Below are 15035 nucleotides of genomic sequence, written 5' to 3'. Positions count from 1 at the left end.
CACCACACAATGATTTTCCAGGTTGTACTAAATTGTGCTTAAATCTGGTTCATCATAACCACGCTACGCTAATTTGTCAAAAACTGTTGAATTCAAGTTAATTCTGCAAACCTATCCCCACAAATACAATTCAGTTCTGTGGGAAACACTGTGTATGTATGTGTGTGTGTATGTGTGTGGAGCTCCAGTGAGCTGATCTGGCAGTGGGCCGGTGTGCACAGCTGACCTAACGTTACCCGCGTGTTGGAGAGGAAGTAGGAGGTCCATGGAGACCTATAATCTCTACATTTATGGAGGAATCGCTGCATCCGGGAACTATCACCAGCACTTCATAGCTTAAGTAATGAAATCGTTTGCTACTCAAGTTAAGTGTGTGTATCCATAATTATTGGAATAGATGATCACTGGCCTATACACACAGAGATGTACTGTATGTACACACATGCAGGACAGAATTAGTGAATAAGTCATTATAGCTATGAAAAAACTTGGTGAAGTGCACACATAAGCACACAATAATACACACACACTCACACAATCACATGCACGCATGCACACACAGACACACTCACACATCTGTGCTAATATATGTGCATGCTAATGAGGAGACAGAGGAAGATGGAGCATTCGATTTACACTCACACCATGTGAGAGCGTGATGAAGAGATTCAGAGAGAAAGGGAGAGGGAGAGAGAGAGAATAAGAAGAGATGAGACATATGGAAATGAGGAAAACACGAGGGCTGACTAAACAGATGGAACCCTCGGAAGAATCTGTTGTGTGTGGGTTTCCTCAAGGCTTCATTGAGCACACCAGGAAGGAGAAATGCCTAACCACTAAACAATCCTCTCTATCATTGATACAAACCTGTCTTAGCTAGGGAGTCTCCACGGAAACGCCTTACATAAAAGACCTATTCACAAGCACTGAAAGTATTTCTCGTTGATGTAGAGAAACCTCTCATATCTACCTATTTTTAAATATGAGTTTCATAGCCCTACAGGCCCAGAGCATGTAATTGCAGTGCATGTAGTCTCATGTGAAATACACAGGTCATTCACCAATAAAGGACTTTCATAATCAATCATATCACATAGCTTGCTCACTCACTCATAAAGGGCTTCCCCGGGAAGGTTAATGGGCTGGCTAATAGATTGCTGATGGCGGGGAGTTCATTCAGTCAAAGGTCGTGTCTGTCATTTGGTCCCATTTTGTGTTGTGGTGATGGCTGTGAATCTCAACCTCGAGTGCTCATTACAGATCTCCCCTTCTTCCAGCAGACCGACGAGAATCCCACAGGGAATCATCGGGAGAAGACGATAGCCCCCGCCCCCCAACCCGGGAGGAACGTCCAGTTATCTTGCCTGCCTAAGATCTTGCCGAAAAGGAGACAAGCAGCAGACAGTCCAGACGAGAGGAGACAGGAGTGAAGACGCCTCATCACTCCCCCCCCCCTGCAGACGATGTAACATCACTCCAGCTTTGAAATAAGATCTGGAGAGACATTTTGGAAAAGGAAGGGAGGTGTCATCTGACTTTTTTTTTCTCTACTTATCAATGATGTGAAATGTCTTGGAACATCTGCTGCATTGGAGCTGAGAACATGCTGACAGTAATGGGAAGAGAGGTAAATGAAGAGAGATGAAGGGTGCGGAGGGGAGCTCATTAGGAAGTCCAAAAGTAGGCCATCCTATCCTCAAGGAAGAGTAGAGGGAGGGGGGAGGAAGAGGAGGAGAGGGGGAGGAAGAGGAGGAGAGGGGGGAGGACGCAGACAGACAAGACCACACGTCTGCAGGTTCAGAGTCTCCAGGAAGTCTCTGTGAGCCTCACATTTCGTTTCAGGCTGCTTTGAACCACCAAGACTTTGACGCATTTCCTGCAAAGGTTAGCAACACACACACACACACACACACACATTCTGAGAGACCAAAGACATCCCACCTGGGCACAGGGTGACGGCAGATCTAAGGATAAAACTTTTTTTTTTGTCTGTCTGTGACTCAGTGCTTTGCTGTTTTGGAGTGTGGTTGCCTGCTCGCACTACCCCATGCCCTCGCTATGGAAGCGTCCAGCAGCGCAGGCCTGTCCACCGCAGCAGTGGTGGCCATCGTGTGCAACGTGCTGGTGGCCGTGCTCATCTTCGTGCTCTTCCTCGTCCTCTACCACGCCTGCAAGGTGCCCTCCAGCCAGGAGAGGGAGCCGGTGCTCACGCCCGTGCAGGACCAGCACGAGCGCAATGAGCACAAGTACCTGTTGAGCGCCACCTGAGTGACCCCTACCCCTGATGCCCACTTTGCGTCCACCTGAGCGCGGGCGGGCGTGTGGCCATCACCATTGAGCGGCGTGTCAATCAGGGCCACTGCTTTGTGTGAGCTGAAAACTGATCCGTACCACAGATATGGTTGAGTCTGCAGCTCCGATTCAGACTCGGCATCAGACTCAGCAACTAAAACTATGTGAGCGCAAGTGTGTGTGTGTGTGTGTGAGAGAGAGAAAGAGAAAGACAGAACAAGCGAGTGAATGTTTGCCGAGACATGATGGACCCTGTGGTCAGGGAGAGATGAATAGAAGACCGCTAGCTGCCCAGCACTCTTTGTTGCCCCCACCCCTTTTTATGTGGCATTTGGTGAATATGTCAACACACCCCGGCTGGTAGCAGCCCATCAGGGCCCCGATTACAGCCCTACAAGTGACTGAGTCATCCCATCTGAAATGTCAGGCGAGAGGCCTCTCACCTGCCTCTCATTAAACCAGCAGTGCTTTTTCTTTTCATTCCAACGCATGAACACACACACACACACACACACACATACTCACACATACTCATACCACAACACATGTAGAAAGGATAAAGTGTTGTTCATAATTGTTGGTGCACCCGCTTGTCCAAATGACATTTGAAGAGTGTGTGTGTGTGAGCATGAGGAAGTGTTTGGTGAGTAGGTTGGTGACCACACGTAAGGAGGCTGTAGGTGCATCATGACTTACACCACTCCATGAACAGTGTGTTATATAACAGCAGACGCTCTCCCACTCCTCTCTCCTTCAACTGCTGCATGTCTGTCGGTCCATCAGTCTGTCTGTCTGTTACTAAATACTCCTACAGAAACAAACATATGGATCTCATCATGTGTGTCTTTCTGTGTGTAGGTAGACATTGTATAACATACATGATACTGATGAAATAATGTTATGTAATTCAGATGTTGATCTTGGACCAAAAGCACTGACCTGGACTGACTACAACTAATCTTGTATTTCAAGTGACTAGGATGTCTCTGATGTTCTTGAAGTCACAATACACATCATATGAGATATGTGCTACTATATACTACAGCATCTGAATTGGCACCATGGGCGGGGGGACAACGTTCTGTAATGAAGAGGAACTAATGAATGCTGCATGGATGTGTGCTCGAACTTTGTGATGTCTTGTCATCTGACTGGTTGGATGGTGCTTTATCTGACACATCAACTAAGACGAGGAAACGGAGAGGGATGAGGTGTCGTGTAATGCCCTAAGATAATTGGGAAGTGTGCTAATCACTGCAGAAGTGCTGGAACAGCCCATTTGTCTCCAGAGACAGGACAGGTCTTCTAAAAACATGGCAACACATGAAAGCTCATTTGTGATGATAACTTATGTGTTCATTTTGTTATATCTAATATTGCAGAAGTGGGTAAGTGGTGTTACCTATGATATCAGAAGAAGTATATACTGTATGATAATATGGAAGCATGTCTGACAACAAGTCTGTGTAAAGATGTTCTGGGTCATGGTGTCTTGTCTCTGAATCACGCCCAGCTTTAATCAAGCCACTCTTTCTGTTTCTTGGTGTTTTATGCCCCCAACGTTGTCTTGAAGGCAGCGCTGCCTGGAAGGCACTAGGGTTAGGCATGGGTTAAGGTTAGGGTTAGGGTTGGGGTTAGGTTTAGGATTAGGTGCCTTTAAGTCAGCGGTGGCAGCGCTGCCTGGAAGATGACGTTGGGAACATAAAACACCACCGAGCACTCTTTCTAGTGCAGATGTTCTGTGACACATCTGCATCATATTTTGCACCAAAAACAGCCACACCCACAGGCGTATGCATGCGCATGCACACACGCACGCACGACCACACACACACGCACACACACACACACACACACACAGCCACCTTCCCTGTACAAGTCACCTAACAGAAGCTGTAATAAAGCAGAGAGACTCAGACTTACACATATGAAAACAGAAGAGACAAGCCAAAATACTGCATTTGAACTGATGTGTTCTTTTTTTAAAAATAAATACATTTTCAAAATGAAAATAGCTGGCGTCCTTTTTTTTCCTGCAGCATAAAGAATGTTTTAATTGGAGCTATTTTTCACAGATTCCATTTAATTCCTTTTATGTGTAGACCTTGAATTTCAATATGGGATCTATAAAGTGGCCTTCAGAGTCCGGCTGGACACACATAGCAGGACACAGAGAGAGAGAGAGAGAGAGAGAGAGAGAGAAAGAGAGATGAAGGAGAGGTCAGAGGGGCAGAGGGGTCTCCATTTCCAATCTTTAATTGCTGTTGCTCTCCGGCTCCCTCAGTAAACTCAGGAGCTTCTCCATCTTGGCGATCTCCACCTCGGGCCCCTTGGGCACCTCCTGGCCTTTCTTCTCCTGTGGACACAAGGACAAGAACAGAGAGATGCTGAGAACCATAACTGACCGATGAAGAAGGGACACAGGAATACAGATGAGACAGAGGAGGAGGAGATGTGAAGGACCAGAAGGAGGAAAGAGAAATAGACAAATTAGGGCAAACAGAGCACTGGACAGTGCAATGAGGGTGATTGAGCGATGTGACATGGGGGCATAAGACAGAAAGTGGGGGCAGATTGAGAGAGAGAGAGAGAGAGTGAGACAAGAAGGGAGGAGGAGGGAAAGATAAGTGTGTCTGAGAGAGAGAGATGACTCAGCCATGTTAAGTGGGATGGCTGACCTAGAATTGCCAATATGCTCAGTTGTCATGGGATTCTGGGGACAGAGGGGAGAAAGCACGCACACAGACATGCACGTACACACATACACACACAGACATGCACGTACACACACACACACACACACACACACACACACACACACACACACACACACACACACACAAATCCCCAAACACGCACACATTTCTTAGCAACCTCAGTGTTTACACTACAAGTACATACCACTACAAGTACATGCCACCATTCACCAAAAGCAACATGCTCAAAAGGCACCACGGCCACAGGAGACATCAGCCAGCAGCACACACACACACACACTCACACACACACACTCACACACACACACAGCCTAGAGCCAGGGGCAGCACCACCGGCCAGCAGCCTCACACACTCCCTCCCTGGCATTTGTCCCAGACTTTTACAGTCAAACAACTAGATGAGACCTAGACTGAGGGAAGGAGAGAGAAAGGGATAAATGGAGTGGTAAAAAGATGAGGGAGGTTTTGGGGGGTAGGGGTGGGGGGTTCTGACTGAATCCTTTCCTATCAGAGATCAATGCTATGGTTACTGACCTTTCCGTCAGGCCATAATGATCTTAATGAATCCCCCGAGAATGCACCTAATTGAATAAGCTGGATGAATGCCTCCGTGCCTCTTACCTCTTCATCTCTTCCCCACCTGACAGCGTTGTGGCAGCTGGTCTTTCCCACCCTCTCTCTCTCTCTCTCTCTCTCTCCCTCTCTCTCTCTGTCTGTCTCAGCTGCTCAGCACTTAAACTACACCTTGGGCCCACCTCCCTCCCAGGTGTGTATCAATTAACTCCACACTTGAGCGTGCTATGTTTAATCACTTTTATATTGCTTTTTTTTTTTATCGCAGCCGTGTTAACAGATTTTAGTGAAGAGTGTAGAGGAAACTACAGAGAAGGGTGAGGCATTTGACTGTATCCAAACAGAACCGTGGTGAACCTTCGACAGGTGCTAGGGAAAAACCACTTGTTCGAAACGCAAAGCTAAAAGATTCCACTCCTACGGGCACGTCCTCCTTTAAGCTACAGTGCTCTGTGTCAAGTTCCAGGGCTCAACGTCAAACCAAAACCGCTCGACCGCTGTAGACCGGGCAAACCATTTCACTTTTGCTCCTGTGCCCCCATGCACTGAGCGATGAGGAAGAATTCTACAGCTCACGAAAATACTCATCGCACTCGAGGCGTCGTGGAGGAAAATATAACTCCAACTCTTCACACCCACAAGACAGAGATAGATAGATAGAGAGAGGGAGAGAGAGAGAGAGAGAGAAGACGAGCGATAGCAGTAGCTCAAGGTGAAGGGTATTTATGGCTCGACAGCGTTTGTGCGGTCGCTGATCGTGACGGGCAGAGAAAAGCGATCCTGGAGGAATTAAAGCGGCCTGAAGAGAGTCCAGGCGAGGTCAGACGGAGCTGCTTCGCTGCTGTTGCGCCGGCAAAAAAAAAGAACCTTTCAATTCAACCCTCACACACACATACACACACATACACACGCACACACACGCACACACACACACACACACACAAAAAAAATCATATTATTGAGGCACTGTTACAAAATCTGCTACAAAGTCCTTTATCTACTGATACGGGGTCTGAGAATATCTTGTGTTCTGCTAGAGCTATTAGGGTTGCTCTGATGCACTGATTGACAAGTGTTTCATTTATAAGCGTGTGACGATGAAACTGTGAAACGTCACAACTGCCCACGCGCCAATCACCCAGAGCACGTCTAGGAGGTGCGGCAGGCTGAGTTAGTTAGTTAGTTAGTTTATTTGTCCTTACATAGGAAATTTGTTTTCACATACCATACAAGCCTCACAGACATGAAATACATAGATACACACTGAGACGCCAGGGGCACTCAGAGCACCTGATGGAGGGGGCCCACCTGCGGGCCCATGGTGGTTCTCAGATGATACTAAAAGAGCTGCTGTGCTCCATGCACGGTAAGTCCAAACTGTAGGCTAAAGACCTGCTGATCGCATTTTGTCTTTTGCAAGACGGCAGCTATGTTTTATTCATTGTAATGAGCAGTTGCCATGTTAAAAAGAGAGCAGGTTCTGGAATGCATGCGTGTGAGTGGTGGTGTGTTCTGTGTGTGTGTGTGTGTGTGTGTGTGAGAGAGAGAGAGAGTGGGTGGGTGTGCGTGCATGTGCAAGTGCAAGTGTGTTTAAATAATAATCAGTTACTATTTAAATGACAAGGGTGTGAATGTGTACATGTGTGTGAGAGGGATAATTATGAAGAGTGTTCCACATACACACACAATGGCAACAGCAAAATGACCCATAATGGGGACTCTGGCATGGGCAACACACAGCTGGTTACATGTGACTGCATGCAGATTACATCATGACCTATGCATCAAATATTTAGAGCCAACATTCATTCTTATACTGAACAGCAAATAACAAACACATACACGCGCGCACATGCACGCGCACACAAACACACACACACACACACACACACACACACACACACACACACACAAACATGCGCACACACACGCACACGCACACATACATTTCTTTCCACATAGTGACTAAACCCTAATGGGCAAATGTGTGATTCACAAGGCCTCTCTCCTGTGAGTAGCCATGACTCCTACGGCCTCAGGTAAGCGGTCAGACAGCTTCAGTCCTCCGCGACCCTGACAGCAGAGTCGAGAGCTGGACTGACGCTGACGTGGACGAGCTGCTGTTGCTTTAAGCTCTGTGGAGACGGCTCGTCTCTCTGGCCGTGAAGTGGCCGACAGGCTGACGCGCCATTCGGCTGCTCCGCCGAGCTTTCGAGGCGGCCCGTAATTGCTTCGGTGCAGTTGAGTGGCACGGCTCAAAATGAGCCTCCAGTGCCCGGCAGGAGGGCTGGACAGTTGAGGACCGGTGCTGTGGGAATCCACAGGAGAGGTCACCCGTAAAGGTCATCTGACTTCAGACGAACAGCAAATAACAAAGTTTGGCAACAATAGGCACGGCAAAAAAAGGTCAGCAATCTCGTTAAAACTTTTGAGTCAAAAATTGAGAGTACTCTGGGAAACGCATTAGGTCAGCCCTGAGCTCAGACGCCGATGGCAAAAATGTTTTTAAAAAAAATTGCTTTTCTCTTCTCAAGGCGACTGGAAAATTGGATTTTTTTTTCTCGCTTCAGAGCTTAATGCATCTTTTTTTGTATGTGTAAACCGTTTAGCTGGAAAAATGGAAACCAGCAATATTGAAATGCGCTAGGAGATTTTTTTTTCTTGCCCTAGTATCAGGATGATTGAGAGTACCGCTAACATGTTTTTTTCCCCCCTCTGCTTTGTTTCTTGATTTCACCTCACAAATACGACTGATTTTCAGAGTAGAACCAACTGCCCTTCTAGCGAATGCTGAATAGCTTTGACTAAATGAATCAGAAGACTGACAAGACAAATCAATATACTGATATGGCTGCAGACATTGTGGTGAGACAATGCTATTTGCTGCGAACAGTATGTACTGAGAGGCCAGTGGGGAAATGAACATACAGTAGCTGTGTTATGTTGTCCTGCTGCTGTTCTGTGCAGTCGGTGACTGCAAATGGGCTCGTCAGGTAGGCCGATTGGGTATAAGAGAGCGCAAGCAACACACCTGAGGACTGGGGACTGATAGGATGGCTGAGAGATCCCTGGGGGGAGGTGTGTGTGCGTGTGTGTGTGTGTGTGTGTGTGTGTGTGTGTGTGTGTGTGTGTGTGTGTGTGTGTGAGGGAAGGAGGTAAGAAAGAGAGGGCACATACAGCACTCAAAGTTTTCACAGACAGATTGGCTAAAATTGAGTTTTCATGTCTGGTAGTCTCACCTCACATTACTGTCATCTTCACACACACACACACACACACACACACACATCAAATCATGTACCAGCACTGCCATTTAGCAGCTTGCTGGTGGGGCGTGTGGGAAAAGGCTCCGTCTCCTCCAGAGTCCCCCCACCCAGACGGAGTGCTCTGCTGATGGGGGATGTGAGCCGGTAAGCGGGCGAGAGCACAGCGGAGACGAGCCGTGTCCTCTGGGCGGCCCTTACCATCTGGAGCGGCGGAACTCTCACAACTACTTTCTGTGCCGTCAGGCTAGGACTTCAAAAGCGCTCCCGGTAAGTCGGGGGTGAACTACTAGTGACACTTCTGCGACAACTGCAGTCTACGCCCCTCCGTTAAGATAGAGCCTAGTGCTCCGACACAACTCTCTGCAGTCAGATCAGTGTGTTAAACTGACAAGATGCATGAATGGATTGAATGAGAGGATGGTGTGTGTGTGTGTGTGTGTGTGTGTGTGTGTGTGTGTGTGTGTGTGTGTGTGTATGTGTGGTGTGTGTCTGTGTCTGTGTGTGTGTGTGTGTGATGGGATCTCCATACACGCTTGTCAGTGTCCCTTTGAAACGGATAAGGAGAGTTACTGTGGGCTGAGGATACGCTACTCAATCCGTATCCATATTCCACACCCATAGTCCAACCCAAAGAGGAAAACACTGCTGGGTGAGATTAGGCAATGTAATTAAAAGTGTCAAGACAAAGAGGAAATTGGATGTGTGGCTTACTCATGAGGAAGACACTCTCTGGGAGGCAGCGCGCACGTCTGACTGCTCGATATTTACAGCAAAGTGCTCATTTCATACGATTTGGCAAAGACAGAGCAGCGCCATGCCAAGTCAATCAGCGCAACAAATTTGAACACCAGGCTGAGCAAACACACTTTCAAGACGGGCCATTCGAGTGAGAGACAGAGAGAAGTAATGAGAGAGAGAGAGAGAGATGGAGAGATGAAGATGAAGAGATCGAGAAGGAAAGAGATAAATAGAAAGACAGAGGTAGAGACACACACACACACACACACACACACACAGATGAGGGGGTAATATGAGTTAAATAGAAAGATAGAGGTAGAGACAAAATTAGAGAGAGAGAGAAAGAGAGAGAGAGATACAAATACAGAGATAGAGAAGGAGAGATAAATAGAAAGATAGAGGTAGAGAGACAGAGCGAGAGAAGAGGGGATAATGAAGTTAAATAGAAAGATAGAGGTAGATACAAAGTTAGAGAGAAAGAGATAGAGAGGTAATGAGAGAGAGAGAGGGAAAGAGAGAGAGAGAGAGAGAGAGAGAGAGAGAGAGAGGTAATGAGAGAGAGAGAGAGAGAATGAGAGCTGTGTGTTGGTCCTCCTCCCCTGTGAGAGTCTGGAGATTAATGCTGGCGTGACACAGCGGAGTAGAGCTGCTGACACAGGAGTCTGCCTTAATGAAAACACATTATCTGCCATCCGCTGCACCACACGCCTGCCTACACACACACACACACACACACACCCTGCTCTCCTCTCTATGCTCTGTTTGCAGAGGGGAGGGTCTCTCTCTCACAAACACACACAAACGTATACACACACAAATACACAAACGTATACACACACAAACACATACCCACACACACACACACACACACAGAAACACATATGCACACACACACATACACAAACACATACACACACATAGAGACACGTATGCACACACACGCACTGAGTCTCACTGCAGAGCCCATCTGGACCATGTCCAGTAGGCAGGGTCATTATTGGGGGAGTCATGTGACTGTCTGTGCTGAGGCAGTATAGCAGAAAGTTAAACAGGAGAATATCTGTACTTCTGGATTGGGCTCATTTGTTTGCAGACAGGAGCCCGACAAAATAGCTACCGACGTTTTCTAAATATGCTCTATCTGTGGAGACGCTTGATTCAAATTGCTGCTGGCTAACAGAAGGAGAAAGCAGGATTCTGAGCAGCCCTGTGGTTCCATTCTGAACTTACCCCTGTGGGCTTCCATACAAATGTTTCACAATACTGAATCAAGTCAAGTCAAATGTATTTATATAGCACATTTCAAAGCAATAGCATTGCACCAAAGTGCTTTACATAAAATAATAATAATAATAATAATAATAATAATAATAGTAATAATACATACATACATACTGAGAGAAAGTGGAATAGAACATTATGTCCAATATTCCAATATGTGGTTTAATGTTCTGCATTTCTCATTAGTAGGTCACTTTGATACTAAAAGTATGATTCTATGTAATGACTGTATGATATCTGTACTATATCTGTGTGTGACTGTATTTAGAGATAAGCAGGAATATTATGACTTTGCAGTGTTTCACTGTTCTGCATGGCTGCGTCAGTAGCTATCTGCTCCGGATTGCCAGGTTGCCACTAATCAGAGTCTGATTCAGTGTAGTCCACGTGAAATGGGATGACCAACGCCATCTCCTGTCAGCCTGGAAGGATACTTAAACCCTAACTATTTCCTTGTCTAGTGAGAGCAGCTGATGGATCTTTAGGTGAAGTCATGCTGTCTCTCCCTTGATGCACATCATTGTAAATAAACTCTGTTCCTGATTTTTCATACTATTGGTCTGACTGGGTCTCTATTAAATCTATGGTATCAAAATTACCATCAATACATATAAACATATAAAATAAGGGAGAGGTAAGGGGGTCAGGGAGTGTTAAAAGAAGAGGTAGGTCTTTAGGTTGGATTTAAAACTACTAACAGTGGGGCAGGATTTTCACAACATCAGGAAGGCTATTGAAGATGATCGGAGAGGTCTAGGAGGACAGTAAGGAATTAAAAGATCACATAAATACTGAGGTGCTAAACCATGTAAAGCTTTGAAAACAAACAGAAGAATTTTAAAATTAATTCTGTGTTCGACAGGAAGCCAGTGCAGTTTAGCCAACACAGGTGAAATGTGGTCACGTTTCTTAGATCCAGTCAGTAATCTGGCTGCAGCATTTTGGGTAGATTTAGTTACACCTACATACAGTGAGTTGCAGTAATCAAGCCTAGAGGAAATAAAGGCATGTATAAGGATTTCTAAATCACTGTAGGAGAGAGAAGACTTGAGCTTTGCTATTGTTCTAAGTTGAAAAAAACTTCCATTGACAACGCTGTTGACTTGCTTATTAAAAGTCAGAGAAGAGTCTAGGAAAACACCTAGGTTCTTGACCACACTGTGATGGTTAACAGACAAAGGGCCAAGAGCCTTGCTTATATTGTTGACAGAATTTGGTGGTCCTAAAATGATTAATTCTGTTTTGCTGTCATTTAGCTGTAAAAAGTTGTTAGCCATCCAATTCTTAATGTCATTAAGACAAAGAAAAAGGTTGGTCAATGAGCAGGATTTTTCAAGGGCCACCGGTATATAAAATTGGGTATCATCTGCGTAGCAGTGGTAACGAATATTGTATTGATTGAAAATGGAGCCCAGGGGAAGCATGTATAGAGAAAATAATAGAGGCCCTAAAATAGAACCCTGGGGGACACCACACTTAATGGGAGCAGATGATGATGAAGCATTGCCTAAATGCACTGAAAAAGATCTATCAGTTAAGTAAGATCTGAACCAATTTAATACAGTGCCTTGCAGACCAACTTCAACAATCAATTTCAAAAAGAAAATTGAAGTAATCAATGTTCCTCCTGCCACTGTCATCTGAGTAGGCTGAACACAGGCTAAACACTACTGACACTTAAGACTACTGACTAAATACAGACTAAAAGTCTGCAGGAGGTCTCTTTTGAACCTCTTTTCCCAAACTTAATACTTAATGCTAACATGAATGAGAGAATCGCCATAATATAGTCCCACTACAGATTGAACCAGTAGCTGTTCATTTTAACAAAGATTTCTGAGCAACACACCATGCAGAAATGAAACATGACAGCAAAGTGGGTGTGTTATATTAAGGTTGCTTACACTGAGTTACTAACTAATCTACAAAACTTACAACGTGCAAAAACAAATTCACATTAGAAAAAAGACAGAAAATGTGCTGCACACACTGTGACTGGAGAAGAGCCGAGGCCCACTGGACATTATGGGGTTGTCAGGTGGAGACTCCGGGGTCAAAGCGGAGGAATAACTGTGTGCCCTGGTCCTCCATGCAGTTCACACCTCATCCACCCAGACGCACAGGTGATGAAGCCCTTGATCCGCAACACTTTCTCAAGATTGACTCGGCCACAAAGCCCCATGAGTCATCGGCCAAGCCGCCGGCACAACGCGAGGAGGCTTCTCTCTCTCTCTCTCGGCGCGAGGCAAACATTTCCCAACTGCCAATCCGGGAGACAAACAAACAAACAACTTTCCTATCCCCCCTGTTATCTTCTAGAGCAGGGGAGGAGACGCCCAGAGAAAGACAAACACATGCACAGAGACAGCGAGGGAGGGAGAGAGGGTGAGAGAGGGTGAGAGAGAAAGAGAGAGAGGGAAGGAGGGAGAGAGAGAGGGGGAGAGAGAGATAAAGAGAGAGAGGAAGGAAGGAGGGAGACAGAGAGAGAGAGAGGGAAAAAGGGAGACAGAGAGAGAGAGGGAGGTATGGAGAAAGGGAATTAAAGAGGTAAAATGGGAGGAATGATAGCCGCTTGAGTGACAGGAAGACGCTGGGTGCATCTCGTTAGCAGGCGGCAGCGGGGGGAGTGTTTGTCGGTGATAAATCACGAGGTGGCTCCCGGTGAAGCGGGAAAAACAGTAACTCTAATGAATTATGTAGAGGAGACACACACACACACACACACACACACACACACACACACACACACACAGTCGGCTGCAGGTGGCCAGAGATATGCCAGTGGGAATAGCAAGAGAGAGTGAAACAGAGATTCCGAAGCCATTGCTGCGCTAATTGCTCAATAACACCTTTAGTCATTAGCCTGTATACCAGCTGCAAAAGGCTTGTCAGCCAAATTTCTATTTGCATTATTTAAAATATCTGGGGTTGTTCCGGCTCACGCGTCAGTAACTGCTGGGCTTTGCAGTGACATAAAACAAAGGGAGGAATCTATGGAAACACTGTTTTGAGATCACAGGGACTTGTCTAAGCACCTTTAGGCAGCATTCTTTCAAAGAAGAAAGAATGAAAATGTTGAAAAAGGGAAAATAAAAACAGATTTGAAAGTGCTTTCAGTTAAAAGTTGTGAATGTGCAAATTAACAAGATTAATTGTTTGGGTTGACTACATGAAATGTTTACGGTGAATCACTGAACTTTTTGTTGTTTTTGAACATTAATATTATTCTGACTGAGTTTCCTCAATATCTTTAGATCCCTGCCAAGCTTGTGTTGATGTGCAATGTAATCTGCAAAGGCAAATACCATGTGCTCTGATGCTAGTAGGTTATCCTGATACTGTATTTCAGTAATGGCTACGAGTTTCTGAAAAAGCTCAGGAAAAAAGCCAGATGTTGCCTTGAGGCACTCCTGTTGTGGCTGTGATGTACAGTATATTGCCTTTCCAATGCCATTACCTCCAACAGAGTGTTTTTAAAGTAAAAAGGAGCAGATCATAATTTAGCTTGTCAATACAAAGATGAATTTGCTCTAAACTACCTTCTCAAAATCCACTAAAGGTGATTCGTATCGTTGTGTGCAACTGATACTGCCATATCGGTCTGTCCAATATCTTCTATTCTCCATTAACTTGTGTTACAATCAATGAAGTTCAATCCGGTTGCCTAAGTGTAACGGGTATGTGTGTGTGTGTGAGTGTGTGTGTGTGTGTATTACAGGTGACGCCCAATGGAGACACTTGCTGATGAATCGCCTCAATAATACTCTCGGGGGAACTGAGCAACCTCATCGACCAGCACACCATGGAGAAATCACTTCTCTCCATTGTGTGGTTGCCAGCAGTGGAAAAAACAAGCCACCATGTCACACAGGTCGTGTTGACTTTTACGTGGGAAAGGTAATTAAATGTACACAGTAATAAGAGGACCAAGGCTGACACACTCAGGACCAGAGCAAAGAAGGAAAAAAAAAGCCGAAAATGTCAAAAACAAAACAAATCGACTCAGTGTTATTGAATTCTCAGAATAAGGCCAGTTGAAAGTCCAGTGCTCATTAAAATCCAGTCACATGGCAACAAAGAACAAAAGGAAGAGAAAGAATAACAAAACATGGACAGACTTTGATAGGAGAGCAAAAATGGACAGCGCATTGGTCATTGGATGACCATT

General features: G+C 45.6%; 1 protein-coding gene across 1 annotated transcript in view; it reads right to left on the bottom strand.

Annotated features, from left to right (window-relative positions):
- Positions 1 to 4316: 4316 nt before the first annotated feature.
- dnai1.2 (dynein, axonemal, intermediate chain 1, paralog 2) overlaps positions 4317 to 15035 on the bottom strand; it is a 35192-nt gene continuing 24473 nt past the window's right edge. The window contains exon 20 of the mRNA XM_042059068.1: positions 4317 to 4648. Within this exon, the coding sequence (XP_041915002.1) occupies positions 4547 to 4648 (102 nt within the window). The 3' untranslated portion in view covers positions 4317 to 4546. The remainder of the gene's footprint in view (positions 4649 to 15035) is intronic.

The sequence above is a fragment of the Alosa sapidissima genome, chromosome 13 (assembly GCF_018492685.1).
Source record: "Alosa sapidissima isolate fAloSap1 chromosome 13, fAloSap1.pri, whole genome shotgun sequence".
Classification (NCBI taxonomy): Eukaryota; Metazoa; Chordata; class Actinopteri; order Clupeiformes; family Clupeidae; genus Alosa; species Alosa sapidissima.
This window is presented reverse-complemented; position numbering and strand designations above follow the sequence as displayed.